The following is a 21,376-nucleotide window of genomic DNA, read 5'->3' as shown; positions in this document are numbered from 1 at the left end:
ATGCTACTTTAATCACGTAGTGAAAAAGCCAATTAATTACTAAATTTATGAACTATGTGAACGTTATAAAGCTAAGGAAGTAAAATATGTAAACATGACAGAAAGGGCAGACTTCACTTTCTGATTGAGTCAGCCATACTGGGAGGTCGCTGGTGGTTGCTGGAGAGCAGGTGCTAAAGTTGAGAGTCGGTGTTTCCATCAGCAATAACTGCTTTACGTCTGCTCATGAGCTTGGATTCTTATTGAGTGCTTACTAGGTGCCAGGCAGTATTGTGGGTGCTAAAGATGCAGTCATGAACAAAGCAGATGAATCCTTTTTCTTGCAGAGCGTACATGCTAGAGAAGGGACTAATAATAGACAAATTACAACTTACTATGCCTGTGAGCACAGGGAGAGCGGCAAGAGACAATTCAGGGGGACAGGTCCTTGGAAAGTCAAGGTGAAGAGTCAGGATTTTACTTGAAATGTGAGTGGAATCATCGGAGGGTTTTCAAGAGAGGAAGAAATCAATGCTTTATGTTTTCAGAAAGACCTACAGGCTACAAAAAGTCACGGACTCATTTCAGAGCTGGAAAGAGGTTTCATTTGAAGTGTGAAATCCTCTTGATTGGTCATTTCTGCCTGCAACCCTGGGTCAAGAAGGGTCTATAAAGGCAAGTACTAACTCACAGGGAAATTATTCTCCTACCAGTTAGCAGTGATGCCACAGACACGAAGGATATTTTTCCTCACAGGTCCATAGCTGACCAGGGATTTGATATAAAATAAGTCAGAGATATGACCAATGATATGAAATAAAAATAAAAAAGAAACAACCAAAAACCTTGATAATCACTTAAAAATGCAGAATAGCAATTCATTTCCTCTACAATAGGTAGATTAAGGAGGGAAACCCCTGTAGGAATGTTATAAACCCATTTCAGTGCAAAGGAGGGACGATCTGTACTTTGTCTGGATGTACTTGAAGAATTTCACATTTATTTTCACTAGAGGGCATCAGTAATGATGGAGACTAGCAGAATGTCTAGAAAATGCCAGAAAAAAAAGTAATAAGATTAAATTTTCAAGGGAAAAGGAAGTTCTACTGATAGCCGACTTATTTTTTTAAATCCTAAATAAACTGGTTTTATTAGTTCTACTCCCTGGAATTTTGTAAAATTCATTTTGGGAGTTATTCACACCTCACATCGCTAAAGTTGATATGGAGGGCCAATCACCATATAAAGACTTCTTTACCTCTTCAGTAATTCCAACCCACCTAAGAGTATTGAAAGTCTTGTATACTGTCCAATTTGTATGATTTGGTTAAAGTCATATTGAAGAAAAGAATTAAACATTTAGCCTAAGAATTTATAGCAGAATTCGATGAAGACATGGATGATTTACTTGATACTGAAAGAACTGTCATCTCTTTTAAAATAAAACATTTGATTGAGTGGTTATATACCAGTGGCATTTCCATAAACTGGCCATACACTTTTAATTGCTTTCCTAAGTTTGTAACCTAATGTTTTATGTTTATCCTTCCCACACATGAATGCCAGCAAGTATATAACTAGGAATCTATGCATTGTGTAAAGTCCTCCATAACTCCTGACCCTGAGCTTTTAGGTACCTTTCCAAAAACTTTTTAAAAATCAAGATCTTAGGAAGGGAGATGAGGGGACAGGAAGTTTGGATGTAAAACAAGAAAATGTTACCCCTTGTTTTCAAGTTGGGTGTTGACCACAGTACCTTGTGTAGGACACTGTAGCTTTAGGGAAGAAATGGGACTTCAGCAAGCCAGAAGCTTGCACAGGTGTCCAATTTGAGCAGTGATTCCACACCACTATGAGAGATTCATGACTAAGTGGTTGAACCAAGGTTAGGATGAAGATTTTCTCTCTTAGGTGCCTGGAAATATTGGATGCACAGAGAACAGCATGGTGTTCGGTAATCTGAGTATTCATATAAATTTTTCAGCATTTGAAAATTCTTAGAAACACACAATAATGGCAAAAATTTTAAGTGTCACATAGTTGATGATGCTAGTTTGCATTGTATAGCTCTTTCCTGTGTATCAAGTGCTTTCATGGATGCTATCTCAGGAGGTCCTCCCACTAAGGAAGGTAGACATGGCAGATGGACAAAGCTGAAGCTCACTGAGGAAAATACTGTTTCATGACACAAAAACAAACCACCATAAAGGTGTACTATACCCCACTAAGTATCTGCCAATTACTACACCCGAGTGAGCTGGGTTTCAGCTCGTGTTGGCTGGGCCCTGCGTTTCTGGGCTTCTAGCTGAAGGTTTCGGGTATGTTCTACATCCCTTTAATCCTCTTCGGAGTGGCAACTATGGAAGAATGTCCTTCTTACAGTGAAAGGCAGGATACAAAAGAGCAGACCTAAGGCCACAGTCACATTTCAAATCTGTTTGTGTCATTACCACTGTTCACACAAACTGTCGGTGGGGCAGAGAAGTATCATCCATTCATGAAAGTTGGAAGAAAGGAGGGAGTGATTATTTGCTGAATAATCATCTCATCTCCCATAGTAGGTTCTGACTCCTAGGCTTGTCAGCTACTCCTAGCTAAAACAAGTGAGTTCATTTTTTGCTGTTTAAAAAATCCTTTTAGGCCATTATCACATGGCTCCTTCAAGACAAATGCATGACTATGGAATAATAACTCTTATTCTAATATACAGATGAAAGAAAAAACCTTCACTTCCGATACTTAAGATGCAAGCATCTTACCCCCAAAATGTTGAAGTCAGACCAACAGGATGATAAACTGACTACTAATTATTCGCTCTGGCATAAGATCTGATAAGATTTCCTTCATGTACGCTGTCCTTCATGCAGCACTGGCAGAGAGCACCTTTGTAGCTAACAGACAATAATACTCCCAATGGAGATTGTTTAAAAAGGATATAAGTATGTATGTAAACAGGTGCTTGTGCCTTTAGAGCCAGCTTTGTAAATCCATTTAATAATCTCTCAACTGTAAAAAAGGAGGACAATTGACATCCTCTCAGAATGCCAATCCTGACTCTCCACTAGTGCATTAGAATCACAGGAGTTAGAAGAGCATCAACGTATTTATGGATTTTATTAATTTAACTGTTGCCTCAAAATGAGTAATGTAGGGTAGATGAAGCATTTGCCCTCCCAGGAGTAATACTGCTTTCGATATACCATATGTCTCCTTCCGAAGTATATAACTGTACAAGATGGTCAGTTTTTTGAGTATATTATTATTAATAGTTGCAGTAGCAATATTAATAGCTAACAGATATTGAGTGTTTTATTTATGTGTCAGAACTAACCAGCGTTTGAGATGCATTTTCTTATTGAACATTTGTAGTAACTATGAAGTAGGTACTGCTATTATCCCAATTTGAGATATGGGGAAACTGAGGCACAGAATGATTAATCTGTTCAAGGTTTCTAGAATTTGAAAGACATATGTTTCTCATTCCCTATAAACACAAGACAGATTTATTCTCCTAGACTTAAAAAGGTAAGGCACTTTGACAGCAGGTGGAAAGGGAGTTGGGAGTGAGGAATGTTGCGAATCTTGTTTGTGTGAATGTTCTTATGCCTGTTTTTCATTACTGGTCAAGGAGTTTTGATCTGTTTGTTCTGCTACTAGCTTTGTGCATTATCGGGGTAGCACTTCAAGTCTCTGCCATTTAAGACCCAGAGGGGTGTCATGGTATAACGGCTAGAAGCATAGACTCCAGATCCACACTGTCTAGGTTCACATCTCTGCTCTGTCACTTATGAGCTGTGTAATGTGGACAAATTGGTCAATGTCTCTGTACCATTTCACCATGTAAAAAATGAAGATAATCATAGCCCCTACCAGTAGCATTATTGTGTGGATTACAGTGAGTTCATATTTGCAAACCACAGAGGATACAAGAAACATCTGTTAAATATCAAATAGGAATCGTGGGTATCCTAGCTCTTTGGTAATAGTAGACTGGGATTAGAGTCCTGGTTCAGTCTCTGTCACTATAGCCTGCATTAGGGCCTCAGGCAACTCAACCTTTCTAGCCTCAGTTTACCCATTTATAAATTAAGGGTTAGGCCACCGGGTTGTTTGGGTCCCATCTAGCACTGTCTGGAGCTGCTCTGTCTTCCCCTTTAGAGAGTTTGGATGGGGGATTTGGAAGGGGAAGGGGATGCACAGAGAGTGAGACACAACATCTTTCTCCTGCTGTCTTTTCTGGGAGCTGTAAATTTGTTCTTGTTTATGAATAGTATGCTTTAGACTTTAATAACTGCCTAACTGATTAAACTTAGTTCTCTAGAGAAAAATGTCTTGTGGAAAGAGAATTAGTCTATGACTTTTAGATAGAGGAAGGTGTAGATGGTTTGGAAACCTCATCTGGGAATATGCATTCACTAACCCCACAATGTTATTTGTATATTAGAAACACAAATGTTATCACAAGCAATAATGTTTAATGAATACGGTAGAACATTTGTTTCCAGAAGTTACTCAAAGATTACTCATTTAGAAAAGCACACTGTTAGTAATTGAAGGATGATTTGCTATAGCCAGGGCAAGTCAGGATGATTTTGCCTCACATGTAAAGGACTGAAGAGGCTGCTCAGCATTTTAAGGTAGCTCTACTGGGTGGCAGTGACAGGGCAGTGCAATTCTGTTCCGCATTGATGTGTTACATCAAAACCTCTCACTGATAATGCTGGGGCTGTGTCAAATCTGAGCCATTAAATATCGTAGGAATATCAAGTGTTTTAAAGGTGTGGATTGCAGTTTAGAGTAACATACATATTATTCTAAAATGACTGTTGGAATCACCATGCCCATTTGGAGTTAAGATATCTAAAATCCTAAGATTTTGGGAAAAGTCTGGCCCTCTTTATTTGAGGTAAACTCTTTTCTACTGTATACAAATACTGCTTTACTTCTGTTCCAAGAACTATAGATTCAGTGTTTAAAATATCTTGATCAGAATGTTGACTGCAATGTTCACTGATGGCTTGGTTTTCCTAACAGATATAAGAAAGTAAAACGTGCATAAAAATTCTTGTGAATAGTTGTGAGTGTAGCTTTCTTCTATTGAAGGCCTCTCAGTATTGGTTTGCATGATTTGTTGGAGGCTACTTGTGACCTTGTATGTTTGCTGCCCCACTGTATTCATAGTCTCTAGCAAATTGCAGACACACAGTAAGTATTTGTAGAATGAATGAATAAATACTGTGCCTTCTATCCAAAAGGATTTGAGTGTGTTATTTGTAACATAAAGAAATAATTAGGGTAATTGTTTGAAATATAACCAGAGTGATTTATGACAGTGTTAATTGTTCATCCTTATAAGAGACTGGAGCCTTTTGCCTTCACGAAAGCAACCCCCAGAAAGGCACTGGGCTCAGCATCTCCGCCAGATGATGACATGCCCTTCAGTGTGGCCACAGCCTTTTGCTTAAATCATTACTACTTTTTTACCAGCTCAGTAGGAGTAAATGCATATGTTACAATGACAAATAATCCTAAATTGAAATTGTGAGTAACTGAATGTATGATTTAGAAGAGTTAATTATGAAGAACAGCTAGAATTTCATATGGCATTTAAACATACTCATTTTTATATTGATTTATAAACTAATGCTTGTTCCATGGTATTGTCTATATTATATGATGTCAAAGCCATTTGCAAAAGATCTACTGAAGTTTGAGCCTTGTATAATCCTTCTGTGGATCCCCCTCCTTGTCTGCTCACTCCCCCTCCTCCCAAAAAAAGAAAGAAAAGTGTGAGCTACAAATCTAGTTTCAGCCTTTCAAGTCCTTTGAACATACTTGAAGTTTTTTATTGGTTGTTTGAACTTTTTATTCATATGTCTTTCTGTCATTGAAGTTAAAAACACAGCAGTATAAGATACAAAAACATTGGTGAGAAGAGAGTAAGGAAAATTAAAATTAATCTCCTGAAGTATACACTGCATGCTTGTATGCAAATGAGTAAAATCCAATTTGGGTTTTATCTTCCTGTGGGTTAAAGTTTGCTTTGTAGTGCCTCAAGACATTTCAGGTGTAGCTTTTTTAAGCCAAGAGACTTTACAATATGCAGCATTGTTCTCTAGTTGTTTTCCTGTGGAATGTCAACGAATTGCAGTGCTTACCTGCATGGCGGTTTGAGAGAAAACCTTTCCAATCTTCTGTTCCCTGCCCTGTCACTTAGCAAGTGATTTCTTCTCAGCAAGCTCTCCTCCCTGGTCTCCTGCTGTGTTGGGATCATCCTCTGCAATGTCCCTGCACTAAGAGGAGAAGGTGAAAATCAGCCTGCAGGTTCAAATTAATTGCACTTCTCAGTTATGCTATGAGTTAGCCAGTGCTTTAAATAATGACATTCTAAACTTCTAGTTTAAACATAATTGGAAAGAGAAAGTTGACATTAAAGTAATAAGTGAGAGTAAACTTAAGTGAAGGAGAACAGTGTAAAACGTTCATATGCAAATACTCAAATACTCTGATAAAATTATTCATAAACAGTTGACTATTTTATTAAATATGCTTGTTATCAACTTGGGGCACCAATTTCAGCACCTTTTTGTTTTCAAAACTTACATGGCTAATTATATTGTTTTAATCTATTGGAACATTACTTTTATTTATGATGGAAGTAGTTTGTAAAATAAAAATTTTTATTCTAATTATAAATGTCATGTTCATTGCAGAAAACATTAGAAATGGCTCCATTTGAAATTGTGTACTTTGGCAGTTATGATCTGAAAGCTGTGGGATATAAACGATGAGGCTCTGTGTGTTCCTGGAGCTAGCTTCTCGTGTTTGAGTTTGTCCTGTCTTCATTTGGAAAAGAAACAGATGCAGTTAGTGGCTCCAGCTGTAGTCTCTGGTGGGAACTCTGTATCCATACTGTAGCGTTTTTCATTCTGTATCTGTAATTCTATATTTTTTCGATGCCACCGAACTGCAACCAGGACTTAGTTATTTTTGTGTGCCTATTGCCCAGTGCAGCACCTGGCACACAGGCAAATGCCCAGGCAATATTTGCTAAAAAAGTTAAGGTTTTATGTGAATATTGATGGAAGGTAAACCTGAGAACGAGGCTTTATTCTTTTTTATTTTTTTTATTCTCATATGGCATGTTTCACTATCAATTTAGTCTCTTTTGTGCACAGCTAAAATTGACATTGTGTTTCTGGAAAAAAAATATATTAGCATATCCTGTTAAGCTCTAAAAGAGGCAATTCTTAGAACTAATATTTATGTGCAATTATTAATTGCTAAGAATAATAATTTACTTATAAATGCAAGATTGTATTAATTTTATCTGTAATAGAATTCCTATTCATCCTGAAGTCATAGCAAATTATTAAATTTGCTTTGTGGATAGTACAAAGTTAAGGAAATCAAATTTGTTTTATGAGGACATTTGACTTAATATTTAAAATGCCTCTTTCTTTCTTAATACCAGACTTTAGATAATTAAAAAAAAAAAAGAACTTCATATAAAGAACTATTCTTCCCATTTCTCCTTTGTCAGTTAATCCTCAGACCTAGACTATGCCCTTAAATTCCTGTTCTGCACCAACTGGCTGAATTATGTTGCATCTTATATAATGCAGCCTAGTAGAGAATAAACTCAGAAATTAGACATTCCTTTGAAACAAATAAATACACATTTGTTGGTAAGCCCTTTTGCCTGTGTCTTTAGAACAATGGATGTTTGTAATCCGGGCTGATCATCAGCTAGTGTACATCTTTATTGCATCATGGCTAGTTTCTGTTCTGATTGGTCAATGCCTATGCTTAACAGGTTATTAAATATTTTGTCAATTACCCCTGCTTGACTGATAACTCCAAAACTCCAGGGGAACTCCTCTTTATATACCTTCTGAATTACCACAGAAAGATTAACTTATCCAAATAGTAATTGAGTTGTGTGTGAAATTCCACATCTTTGTAACCTGGAAATTGGAGATCAGTCAGTGCTCTATGAATCATCCCTGACTCCTCCCTTTCTGTCCCACTTCATTTCTAACTCACCAGTAGATCTCACTTGTTCATCCTCCAAAGCATTTTCAAACTCTGATCCCCTTCTCACTGCATTCACTCAGTTCCCATACCCAAGTCATATTGTCTCTCTTCTGGACAGTAATAAGCTTTTGTTGGGCCCCCTGCTTCCAACCTTGCCTCTTGTAGTGAACTCTCCAAATAGAAGCCAGAGTGATACTTTTATATTAAAAAAAAAAAAAAAAGCCCATACCAGATCATATCTTAAAGGCCACAAACCCTTCTTCCTGTCTCTGTCTCAGCCTCCACCTCTCTCTCCTGGGTTCTATGTCAGCTGCAGCTATCCTGGCCTCCAGCACATTCCAGCCTAGCATACTCCTTATGGGAATGCAAGCTCCCTGCTAATAGGAAGGTTTTTTGCTTTGTTTCTCTCCTGTGTCTTCAGCCCTGAGAATTATATACCTGACACACAGTAGTTGCTCAATACATAGTAGTTGAAATGAATGAATAAATCATTGCATAATGTTTAAAGCTAGGAAGCTGAGTGTGTGTTTTTTCTTTTTGTTCTTCTTATCCAATGGTATTCTTGTACATGAAACATACCATAACAAAAGCAATATAAGTCATTTTTATTTTCTCCTTTAAAAACTTATAATTAAAAGCAGACAAGAAGTCAGGCACAGTGGCTTGTGCTTGTAATCTCAGCTACTCAGGAGGCTGAGGCAGGAGGATCACTTGAGGCCAGGGGTTTGTGACCAGCCTGAGCAACACAGTGAGATGCCATCTCTAAAAATAAATAAATACATAGTTAGTAAGGCATGGTGGTGAGTGCCTATAGTCTCAGATACTTGGGAGGCTGAGGTGGGAGGATCCCTTGAGCCCAAGAATTGAAGGCTACGGCGAGCTATGATTGTGTCACTGCACTCCATCTAGAGTGAGATGCCATCTCTAAAAAAATTTAAATTTAAATTTAAAAAAAGCAGACAACACTGAAAAAGGATACCAACCATTTTTAAGCAGAATTAAGCCTAATAAGTATTAAGTCATTAAAAAGAAATAAGATCAGTACTTTAAACAACTATTTAATGTTACCGAAGGATGTATACATGAATGCTGTCTAAATGGAAAGACACAAACGTTTTACATCATCCTTTTCAGATTAATATATATTTTAATAGAATGCAATCAGATTTCCAATGGAAACAATTTTTAAAATTTTTTGTTTGTTGTTTGTTAACACAGGGTCTTGCTCTGTCACTCAGGCTGGAGTACAGTGGCACGATCATGGCTTAGTGCAGCCTCAACCTTCCAAACTCAAGGGATCCTCCCACATTAGCCTCCTGAGTAGCTGGAACTACAGGCACACACCACCACGCCCAGCTGATTTTTCAATTTGTTTGTAGAGTTGGGTCTCCCTGTGTTGGCCAAGCTGGTTGCAAACTCCAGGGCCCAAGCAATCCTCCCGCCTCGGCCTCCCAAAATGCTGGGATTATAGCCATGAGCCACCACACCCAGCCTGTGTATTGTGTTGACTGACTGTTTTATTTTAAACTGGTCTGCCCTCATAAGAAGAACCTAAAGTGTTCTCACACTGGTCTACATCAAATCTCCTTGTTTTGCTTTGCTAGAACACTCACCACTTTCTAAAATTAACTCATTCATTTTGTTGTTGTTGTTGTTGCTGCTGCTGCTGCTGCTGCTGCTGCTGGTGATGGTGATGATGGTATTTATGTTTTTATTGTCTGTCTCATGTTTCTAGAATATGAGCTCCATGAGGAAAGAGACTTGTTCTGTTTTGTTCATGCCTATTCTCATCATGAAAAGAATGCTTAGCACATATTAGGTACCATTAACTATGTGTGGAATTAATGAAAAAGGAAATGTTCAGGCTGGGCTTAGTGACTCATGCCTACAATTCCAGCCTTTTGGGAGTCCGAGGCAGGAGGATTGCTTGAGCCCAGGAGTTTGAGACCAGCATGGGCAACATAGCAAAACCTCATCTCTACAAAAAAATTTTAAGTTAACCAGGCATGGTGGCATGCTCCTATAGTCCCAGCTACTTGGGAGGCTGAGGTGAGAGGATCAGTTGAGCTTGGGAGGTCAAGGCTGCAGTGAGCATGATTATGCCATTGCACTCCCGCCTGGGTGACAGAGCAAGACCTTGTCTTTAAAAATAAAAAAGGAAATGTTAACAAAAAGAAAGAAAGAAAGAGATGTTCAAAACTTGCCCCAATAATTTTTACCAAAAAAAAAAAAAAAAGAATACTAGTAAGAAAAGACATTTCCTGGATAACAAGAGGCACTCTAATGAAAATACTATGATAATGACATAAATAGGTGAGTATTAAAGAGTCCAGGCTCTTATATATTTTGGAATGTAATATAGGACAAAGGTGTCACTTCAAATTATCAGAGAAAGAGTGATCTATAATGATTGATTTTTACCGAATCCTGGCATAATCGTCTGTCCTCCTTGAACAAAGAAAATGTCATACCATATTTACAAAATAAATTCCAGATAGTAAAGCCAAGAAGTAACAATTTGTTTAAAAAAAAAAAAGTAGGAGAAAAATGAAGTTATTGTTTGTATAAAATCAAGATCAGGGTCTTCTTCTTTAAACAAGACAAGAAAACCAAAAGAAAAAGAGTAATTTGGGGCAGAGCCAAGGTGGCCGACTATGAAGCAGTGGCGATCCAAGGCTCCCATCAAAAAGAACTAAAACAGCTTGCGAATCCTGCACTGGCAACTGAGGTATCCAGGTTCTGTCATGCGGACAGACTAGGCAGCTGGCATGATCCACAGAGAGGAAGGAAGAGCGGTGTAGTGTGGCGGCCCACCTGAGAGCCACACAGGGCAGGGGACCCCTCACCCCCTAGTCAGGGGAGGCAGTGAGTGAGTGTGCTACCCAGCCTGGGAAACTGTGCTTTTTCCACGGAACTGTGTAACCCGCGAATTGGAAGATCCCACTCATGAGCCCACATCACCAGGGCCTAGGGTTCCAACCATGGAGCTGCTCAGATTTTCAACAGCCACTAAGCTAGAATCTGCTTAAGCATTCCAAGCTCCTGGTGGGAGGGCTGGCCATCACCACAGCTGCGGCTACCTGCTGTCTAAACCCTCAGAGCTCCTTCAGGGAGGGGCAGCAGCCAATACTGGAACTGCTAGCTGCCTAATACACTAAGCTCCCAGGGCAAGATAAGGGCAGCAGCCATCTCTATAGCTCTAGGCTATGCTCTTCCCCTGCTGAAGCCGGGGAAGCTGGGTGGCTTGGTCCCAAGAGGGATTCCCCACAGCCCAACACACCAGCTGTGGCAGACTGTGGCCAGAGTACCTCTTCAGACCTGACCCTGACTCATCTTTTCTCACGGGAATGGGGCGTCCCTGCAGAAACTCCAGCAACTCCAGCCAGGGGCTCAGGGGCAGAACTCTGATCTCTCTGGGCCTTACACCTAGGGGGAGGGGTGGCCATAGTCTCTGCAGACCAGCAGACTTCGTCTTTCCTCCTGCTAGTTCTGAGGAATCCAGGCAGCCCAGATGAGTGGGTTTCCCTCCAGCTCGGCACACCCCTCCACCAAGGGACAACCAAAGTACTTCATTAAATGGGTCCTGCTCCCCGTGCCACCCAACTGGGTGAGACCCTCTAACAGGGGTTGTCAGACACCCTACATAGAAGTGTTTCTATTGGCATCAGGTAGCTGCCCCTTGAGGTCAGAGATCCCAGAGAAAGGAGCAGGCACCCATCTTTGCTGTTCTCCAGCCTTCTCAAGTTCACTTCAGGCATGAGAGTGAAACAGATAAATAGGGCCTGAAGTAAATACCCAGCAAATGGCAGCAGCCATACAGAAGAGAGAACTGACCATTGAAAGAAAAAATAAACAAACAGAAAGCAACAGCAGCATCAACAAAAATGTTCGCAGAAAAACCTCCTCCAAGGGTCAGCAGCCTCAAAGATTGACACTAGACAAACTCATGAAGATAAGAAAGAATCAACAAAAATACGCTGAAAACCCAAAAGGCCAGAGTGCCTCTACTCCTTCAGATGATTGCAACGCCTCTCCAGCAAGGGCACAGAACTGGACAGAAGATGAGATGGATGAAGTAGGTTTCAGAAGGTGGGTAATAACAAACTCTGCTGTGCTAAAGGAGCATGCACTAACTCAATGCAAAGAAGCTAAGAACCTTGATAAAAACCTTACAGGAGCTGCTAATAGAATAACCAGTTTAGACAGGAACATAAATGACCTGATGGAGATGAAAAACACAGCATGAGACCTTCATGAAGCATACACAAGTATCAATAGCCAAATTGATCAAGCAGTAAAAAGACAGAACCTACAATCGATTGGAGTACCTGAAAGAGACAGGGAGAATGGAACCAAGTTGGAAAACACACTTCAGGATATTATCTAGGAGAACTTCCCCAACCTAGCAAGACAGGCCAACATTCAAATTCAGGAAATACAGAGAATACCATAAAGATACCAACCCCAAGACACACAATCAACAGATTCTCCAAGGTCAAAATGAAGGAAAAAATGTTAAGGGCGGCCAGAGAGAAAGGACAGGTCACCTACAAAGGGAAGCCCATCAGACTAAGAGCTGATCTCTCAGCAGAAACCCTGCAAGCCAGAAGACAGTGGGGGCCAATATTCAATGTTCTTAAAGAAAAGAATTTTCAAACAGAATTTCATATCCAGCCCAACTAAGCTTCATAAATGAAGGAGAAATAAAATCATTTTCAGACAAGCAAATGCTGAGGGATTTTGTCACCACCAGGCCTGCCTTGCAAGAGCTGCTGAAGGAAGCACTAAATATGGAAAGGAAAAGCTGGTACTAGCCACTGCGAAAAACACACCAAAATATAAAGACCAATGACATTGTGAAGAAACTGCATCAACTAGTGTGCAAAATAACCAGATAGCATCATGATGACAGGATCAAATTCACATGTAACAATATTAACCTTAAATGTAAATGGGCTGCATGCCCCAATTAAAAGACACACTGGTAAACTGGATAAAGAATCAAAACCCATCAGTGTGCTGTATTCAGAAGACCCATCTCATGTGCAAAGACACATATAGGGCCAAAATAAAGGGAGCAAAAGTTACCAAGCAAATGGAAAGAAAAAAAAAAAAAAAAAAAAGACTGTGGTTGCAGTCCTAGTCCCTTGACAAAACAGATTTTAAACCAACAAAGATTAAAAAAAAGACAAGGGCATTACATAATGGTAAATGGTACAATTGAAAAAGAACAACTAACTATCCAAAATATTTATATACCCAATACAGGAGCACCTAGATTCATAAAACAAGTTCTTAGAGACCTACAAAGAGTTTTAGACTCCCACAAAATGATAGTGGGAGATTTTAACACCCCACTGTCAATATTAGATTAATGAGACAGAAAATTAATAAGGATATTCAGAACCTGAACTCAGCTCTGGATCAAGTGGACCTTATAGACAGCCACAGAACTCTCCACCCCAAATCCACAGATTATACATTATTTTCAGTCCCACATGGCACTTATTATTCAGAAAACAACCAAATAATTAGAAATAAATCACTCCTCAGCAAGTGCAAAAGAACTGAAATCATAACAAAACATTCTCTCAGATCACAGTACAATCAAATTAGAGCTCAGGATTAAGAAACTCACTCAAAACCACACAACTACATGGAAATTGAACAGCCTGCCCCTGAATGACTCCTGGCTAAATAATGAAATTAAGGCAGAAATCAAGAAGTTCTTTGAAACCGATGAGAACAAAGAGACAATGTACCAGAATCTCTGGGATGCAGCTGAAGAAGTGTTAAGAGGGAAACTTATCACACTAAATGCTTACATGAGAAAGCTAGAAAGAGCTCAAATCGACACCCAAATATCACAATTAAAAGAACTAGAGAAGCAAGAGCAAACAAATCCAAAAGCTAGCAGAAGACAAGAAATAACTAAGATCAGAGGAGAACTGAAGGAGACAGAGACACAAAAAAACCCTTCAAAACATGAATGAATCCAGGAGCTGGGTTTTTTTTTTTTGAAAAAATTAACAAAATAGAGCAGTGGCTAGATTAATAAAGAAGAAGAGAGAGAAGAATCAAATAGATGCAATAACAAATGATAAATGGGATATCACCACTGACCCCAGAGAAATACAAACTACCATCAGAGAATACTGTAAACACCTCTACACAAGTAAACTAGAAAATCTTGAAGAAATGGATAAACTCATAACACATACACTTTCCCAAGATTAAACCAGGAAGAAGTTGAATCTCTGAATAGACCAATAACAAGTTCTGAAAATGGGGCAGTAATTCATAGGCTACAAACCAAAAAAAGCCCAGGACCAGATGGATTCACAGCTGAATTCTACCAGAGATACAGAGAGGAACTGGTACTATTCCTTCTGAAACTATCCCAAACAATCGAAAAGGAGGAACTCCTCCCTAACACATTTTATGAGGCCAGCATCATCCTGATACCAAAACCAGGTGGAAACACACACAAAAAAGAAAACTTCAGGCCAATATCCTTGATGAACATTGATACAAAAATCCTCAATAAAATACTGACAAACCAAATCCAGCAGCACATCAAAAAGCTTCATCCCCAGCATGCAAGGCTGCTTCAATATATGAAAATCAATAAACGTAATCCATCACATAAACAGAACCAATGACAAAAACCACATGATTATCTCAATAGATGCAGAAAAGGCCTTTGATAAAATTCAACATCCCTTCATTTTAAAAACTCTCAATGAACTAGGTATTGATGGAACTATCTCCAAATAGTAAGAGCTATTTATGACAAACCCATAGCCAATATCATACTCAATGGGCAAAAGCTGGAAGCATTCCCTTTGAAAACTGTCACAAGACCAGGATGCCCTCTCTCAACACTCCTATTCAACATAGTATTGGAAGTTCTGGCTAGGGCAATCAGGCAAGAGAAAGAAGAAATAAAGGGTATTCAGATAGGAAAAGAGGAAGTCAAATTGCCTCTGTTTGCAGATGACATGATTCTATATTTAGAAAACCCTATCGTATCAGCCCAAAAACTTTTTAAGTTGATGAGGAACTTCAGCAAAGTCTCAGCATACAAAATCAATATGCAGAAATCACAAGCATTCCTATGTACCAACAATAGACAAACAGAGCGCCAAATGATGAATGAACTCTTATTCACAATTGCCATAAAGAGAATAAAATACCTAGGAATACAGTTAGCAAGGGATGTGAAGGGCCTCTTCAAGGAGAACTACAAACCACTGCTCAAGAAAATAAGAGAGGACACAAACAAATGGAAAAACATTCCATGCTCATGGATAAGAAGAATCATTATCGTGAAAATGGCCATACCTCCCAAAGTAATTTATAGATTGAAAGCTATCCGCATCAAGCTATCATTGACATTCTTCACAGAATTAGAAAAAAAAAAAAAAAACTACTTTAAATTTTAGATAAAACCAAAAAAGAACCCGTATAGCCACGACAATCCTGAGCAAAAAGAACAAAGCTGGAGGCCTCATGCTACCTGACTTCAAACTATACTACAAAGCTATAGTAACCAAAAGAAAAAAAAAAAGGCATGGTACTGGCACCAAACAGACATATAGACCAATGGAATGGAACAGAGACCTCAGAAACAATGTCACACATCTATAACCATCTGATCTTCGACAAACCTGACAAAAACAAACTATGGGGAAAGGATTCCCTGTTTAATACATGGTGCTGGGAAAACTGGCTAGCCATATGCAGAAAACTGAAACTGGACCCCTTCCTTACACCTCATACAAAAATTAACTCAAAATGAATTAAAGAACTAAATATAAAGCCCCAAATCATAAAAACCCTAGAAAAAATCCCAAGTAATACCATTCAGGACTTAGGCATGGGCAAAGATTTCATGACAAAAATGCCAAAAGCAATTGCAACAAAAGCTAAAATTGACAAATGGGATCTAATTAAACTAAAGAGCTTCTGCACAGCAAAAGAATGAACAGAGTGAACAGAATAAACAGGCAACAGAATGGGAGAACATTTTTGCAGTCTACCCATCTGACAAAGGTTTAATACCCAGAATCTACAAGGAACTTAAACAGATTTACAAGGAAAAGAAAAACAACCCCATCAAAAAGTGTGCAAAGGATGTGAACAGAAATTTCTCAAAAGAAGACATTTATGCAGCCAATAGACATGTGAAAAAAAGTTCGACATCACTGATCATTAGAGAATTGCAAATCAAAACCATAGTGAGACCATCTCATGCCAGTCAGAATGGCAATTATTAAAAAGGAAACAACAGATGCTGGTGAGGCTGAGGAGAAATAGGAATGCTTTTACACTGTTAGTGGGAATGTGAATTAGTTCAATCATTGTGGAAGATAGTGTGGTGATTCCTCAAGGATCTAGAACCAGAAATACTATTTGACCCAGCAGTCCCATTACTCTGTATATACCCAAAGGAATATAAATAATTCTACTATAAAGACACATGCACATATATGTTTATTGCAGCACTATTTACAGTAGCAAAGACATGGAACCAATCCAAATGCCCATCAATGATAGACCAGATAAAGAAAATGTGGTACATATTAACTGTGGAATACTATGTAGCCATAAAAAGGAATGAGATCATGTCCTTTGCAGGGACGTGGATGAAGCTGGAAGCCATCATCCTCAGCAAACTAACACATAAACAGAAAACCAAGCGTGTTCTGACTCATAAGTGGGAATTTAACAATGCGAACACATGGATACAGCAAGGGAAATATCACACACAGGGGCCTGTTGGGGAGTCGGGGGGTGAGGGGAGGGAGAGCATCAGGACAAATAGCTAATGCATGCAGGGCTTAAAACCTAGATGATGGGCAGATAGGTGCAGCAAACCACCGCAGCACAAGTATACCTACATTAACAAACTTGCATGTCCTGCACATGTATCCTGGAACATAAAGTAAAATAAAAAAGAATAAGAATATTTTACTAAATAAAAATTTAAATTTCTATGTGGAAAAAAGTGCATACATATTTCACTTTTATACACACACATGCACACACACACGGGTCAACTTGATCATATACAAAAATACTTGTATAAACTGATTGATAAAAAACCAAGAATCCAATATTAAAATTGGTACCAGCTATGAAAAGTGAAATTTGAAACAGTAGAAGAAATGTAAATGGCCAGAAAGCATATGAAAAGAAGCCCAAGAATGTTTTATCAAGTGTAGCTTTGGCAACATGTAAACAACTGGTAACAACCAATGCTAGAAGACATATGGAGAAAGTGACATTCTTTTTCATCACTGGTGGGAAAATGAAAAGTACTCTGTCGGCATTTATTAAATTGTAAAATATGCATACCATTTGCCAAGCAATTCTATATTGGGGAATCCATCCAACAGAAATGAAAGCATCTGTATGTAGAGAGACATGTGCAAGGATATTTGCTTAAGTATTGTTTGTAAGGGAAAAGAAATTGGAAACTACTTAAAGGTTCATCAATGGGAGAAGAGTCAGATAAAATTATGGTACTTCTATTCTATGAAACGTTATACAATTTTAAAACAATCGTTACAGGCTGGGTGCGATGGCTCACTCGTGTAATCCCAGCACTTTGGGAGGCCAAGGCAGGTGGATCACCTGAGGTCAGGAATTCGAGACCAGCCTGACCAACATGATGACACCCTGTCTCTACTGAAAATACAAACATTAGCTGGGTGTGGTGGCACATGCCTGTAATTCTAGCTACTCGGGAGGCTGAGGCAGGAGAATCGTGTGAACCCAGGAGGTGGAGGTTGCAGTGAGCCAAGACTGGGCCATTGCACTACAGCCTGGGCAACAGAGCAAGACTCTGTCTCAAAAAAAAAAAAATTGTTACATATATTTCTTGATTTGAAGGACTATCCAGTATATATTGTTAAGTGCCAAAAAAGTTTCAAGGGTAATGTTTATTGTAAAATCCATTCAAAAAATCAGTGGTATATAAGTTTGCACATAAGGATGGGTGTATTCCATAAACAAAAAATATTGAAAAGGGACATATCAAATCATTAACAATTGCCATAGCATCAGAAGTGAAAGAATGAGATTCTGAAGAGATTATAATATCTATTCTCTATCACTTTATTGTTTAACTTGGTAAAACAAACATGTTCCTTTTTAAACTAAAACAAATCTAAAGATTGTTCACAGATAAATGTAAATATACAGTATAGGACTCTGGTACTTTGACTTTGAGCATGTATAAATACTATACAGTATAGGAAAGGAGACCCAACATTATCGTATTTGGTCAGAGAAATCATCATAGGAAAAAAACAGCAAGCCTCACTTGACAAAATGTATTGATATGCTTCTATAAATCTACTTACAGGTTAGAGGTTTGGAATTTGCATTTCTTTTTTCAACTCAATTAAAACTTAGTTATTCTAAGAAATAGTTACTATGAAACCAAATTATGAAATAAACCATCTTAGACAAAAGAAAACAATGCTTCACCGTTTAATATGTTGTAACCTTCCTGTTTTACTCTTTACAACTGCCCAGTATAAAAGTGAAGACCTTACTATGCTGGCCTAACTGACTGAATAGCCCACTGTCTTTTTTTAAAGTTGAAGTTTTTTCAACATGCTTGTAATATATACATTTGATACAAAGATTGTTTATCATTTTTCTCTTTTATTTCAGAACGCTTTACCCTGTACAGCTCTAAAAACCTTAGACAAGCATGGAATAAGTAAGTCTTTATACAGATTGTGCTCATTCTCTTTCTTTCTCTTTTAATATTTACAACTCTTCTTATATGTTTTTCATGACATTGTTCATTCATCCTGTTGTGTATTCTTTCATTTAACCATTAAACTGCTGTTAAACCTTAACTGTGTGCTAGCTACCGTGTTCAGCCTGAGCCAACACTGTATGAATTTGAGCTCCTAGAGAGATGTGGCATTGCTTCAGAACTGTAAATCCTAAAATTCCTTGTGGTCAGTCTCCTTGCAGCTAAATTCCAAGAAATATTTTTGTATTAGCAAAAAAGCATTTAGAAAATACAATATAGTGACTGACCTTCTAATATAAATGATGTTGGTGACAACTTTTGAGCTAAAGTTGATCTTTCAGATTTTTTCACTTTGCTTATTTTTCGCTTAAGCCTTATTGGGAAGCTAAATGCATTTATGTCTTGAAGTATGTGTTCTCCATTTATTTCATGTCTGTTCTCTCATCTGACCTTAGTTTTATTTATGGTTTTTGAAATTTCATAAAATCTGAAGATCTGGATTTTGTAGTTATTCAGGAGACTTTTATTGCAAGCCAAGGTGTTAGAAAATCATTGGAAGTTGGAAACAGTAATTTAGTCATTCCCATTTACTTGTGGGTGTCACATTTCAAGGATTATGCTGGAGAAAAGACAACTGGAACTGGGTTGATTAAATAAACTGCAATTTGTCATACAATTTTGTCTACTTGGAATTTAGTGTTATACTCACATTTTTCACTGTTATCACATGTTTAATTTTGGATACTCCCAGTTAGGAAAAAATAAGAAAAACTTTTTCATATTAAAATGCTGCTAATCCATGCTGTCAGTGGATACAGTGGACAGCTAATGGCAAGGAACTCATAAAATGAATACATTAAATTCTACGGTAGTTTAGGGATTTGGCCATTTATTTTTATTAAATTTGTAACTCGAACACATAGGTATAACCATTTTTGTCTAACATGGGGCTTTGCATGTGCCATTTGAAGAACCAGTTCTTGCTCTCAAGGCTCCCCTGGGAAGCATTCCCTCTCCTGGGAGCTTTCTGTGCATACTCCTCTTCTCTACCTCCCCATTTCCTGATCACTGGTCTAACATATTTTAATTAAGTACTTTTATACACCAAGTAATATATACAGTATACAGTTCCTACCTTAATTAAGTGATCAAACACCTTCCTGTCTCATAGGAATATGGCATCATTCCTTCCAACCAGATAACCACTTTATGAAACAATTCTTGATAAAGCCATTGAATCTGTAAACCTATATTTAAAGTAACAGGAAAATTTGAAACTATCAGATGTAGCATAGCAGCATTTCTGGAGAACAGGTAATTAGAATTAGAGAATTTATCATTAGAATTATAATTCAAAGGCATTTAATAAACTGAGTCTCACCATTAGATTATTTTTTAAATATTTTAAGGAAAATGATAAAAGCCGAGCTTGAGGTAAGATTTTAAAATTATGAACATGGCTTGTTTAGAAACTTGCTATTTTTAAGTCCTTGTAAGTCTTGCCTTAAGGGTTTATTTCAGAGACACTAAGTAACAAAATCATTACTAAAAATATTAAAATGCTACTTTCTGGTATTCTAATATTAAGTGCTGAATCTTTAGAGCCAAGCCGTAGCCTCTAGCCAATTCAAACCAATGCAATTTAAAGAGAACTAAGATGCAGAGATGTTAATTATATTATTGATTTTTCCTCCAAATGGTCCTTGCAACATCATCAACATTTCAGCATCTTTCAGTTAAGGAGTGAGATCAGAATTTGAAAGAACTACATTAAAAGACTATTACATGAGTGATGGTTTTCTCCATTGCCAACTAATTTGCTTGTCTATAGCACAATTACTAAACTGAAGTAACTGTTAAATTCTCTTGTACGGTGGTAATAGGTTTAAAATAAATTGAACTAATTTGCAAGAACTAATTTGAGTTCAGTTTAGATAGGTTAATATAAGATAGGTGGGTTAATATAAAGAAGTAGGTCACTGTTCAAAATTAAGTAACAATGCTTTTAAAAATATATATTAACCTAGGTATTGAAGCTAGTGGATATGTTAACCTGCCTAAGAGAGTAGAAATTTCTTGAGAAATGAATCCTTAAGTTTATTTGAATAGCTATAATAAAAGATCCAGTTTATTTTGGGGCCAACTCTAGGTAACACATAGGCAATTCCCTGCTGAATTCATTTATATCAGCAACCATGGACATAATTTCATCCTTTGAAAGGTTCTTTTACTGTTCTGTGAAAACAAAGCAGTGATGGGGGAAAATATCATAAGATCCAACAGATATCCAAATTCAAAAGAATAATAGAAAGAAGAAATCTTAATTATGTGATTGAGAATAATAAATGTATATTAATAAAGAAAAAAAGTCCTTTTATTCCCTCGTACTGGAAGTGCATAATCCATGTGGGCTCTTCCTCCGTAAAGGGGATTGTGGATTAAAGGGAGACAAATCTTAGTTTTGTAAAAACATGTACTGTTTTCTGATTACCTTCAAGACATTCCATTTTATTTCGTTGCAGTTATATTCTCCCTATTTCTCTTCCAAATCTCTCTATTTATAGTTGTCTGACATTGGCATGT

The 21,376-nt window shown here is 37.8% G+C and overlaps 1 protein-coding gene across 6 annotated transcripts in view; it reads left to right on the top strand.

Moving 5' to 3' along the window:
- The window catches only part of CDK14 (cyclin dependent kinase 14), a 727,116-nt gene that overhangs the window by 576,406 nt on the left and 129,334 nt on the right, over positions 1–21,376 (top strand). For all 6 annotated transcript variants that reach the window (XM_028846085.2, XM_077998072.1, XM_001102520.5 and 3 more), the window contains one exon: positions 18,703–18,751. In XM_028846085.2, coding sequence (XP_028701918.1) covers positions 18,703–18,751 — 49 coding nt within the window. The remainder of the gene's footprint in view (positions 1–18,702; positions 18,752–21,376) is intronic.

Source organism: Macaca mulatta, chromosome 3 (genome assembly GCF_049350105.2).
Source record: "Macaca mulatta isolate MMU2019108-1 chromosome 3, T2T-MMU8v2.0, whole genome shotgun sequence".
Taxonomy (NCBI): Eukaryota; Metazoa; Chordata; class Mammalia; order Primates; family Cercopithecidae; genus Macaca; species Macaca mulatta.
The sequence above is the reverse complement of the archived record's forward strand: the minus strand, read 5'-3'. Positions and strand labels throughout refer to the sequence as shown.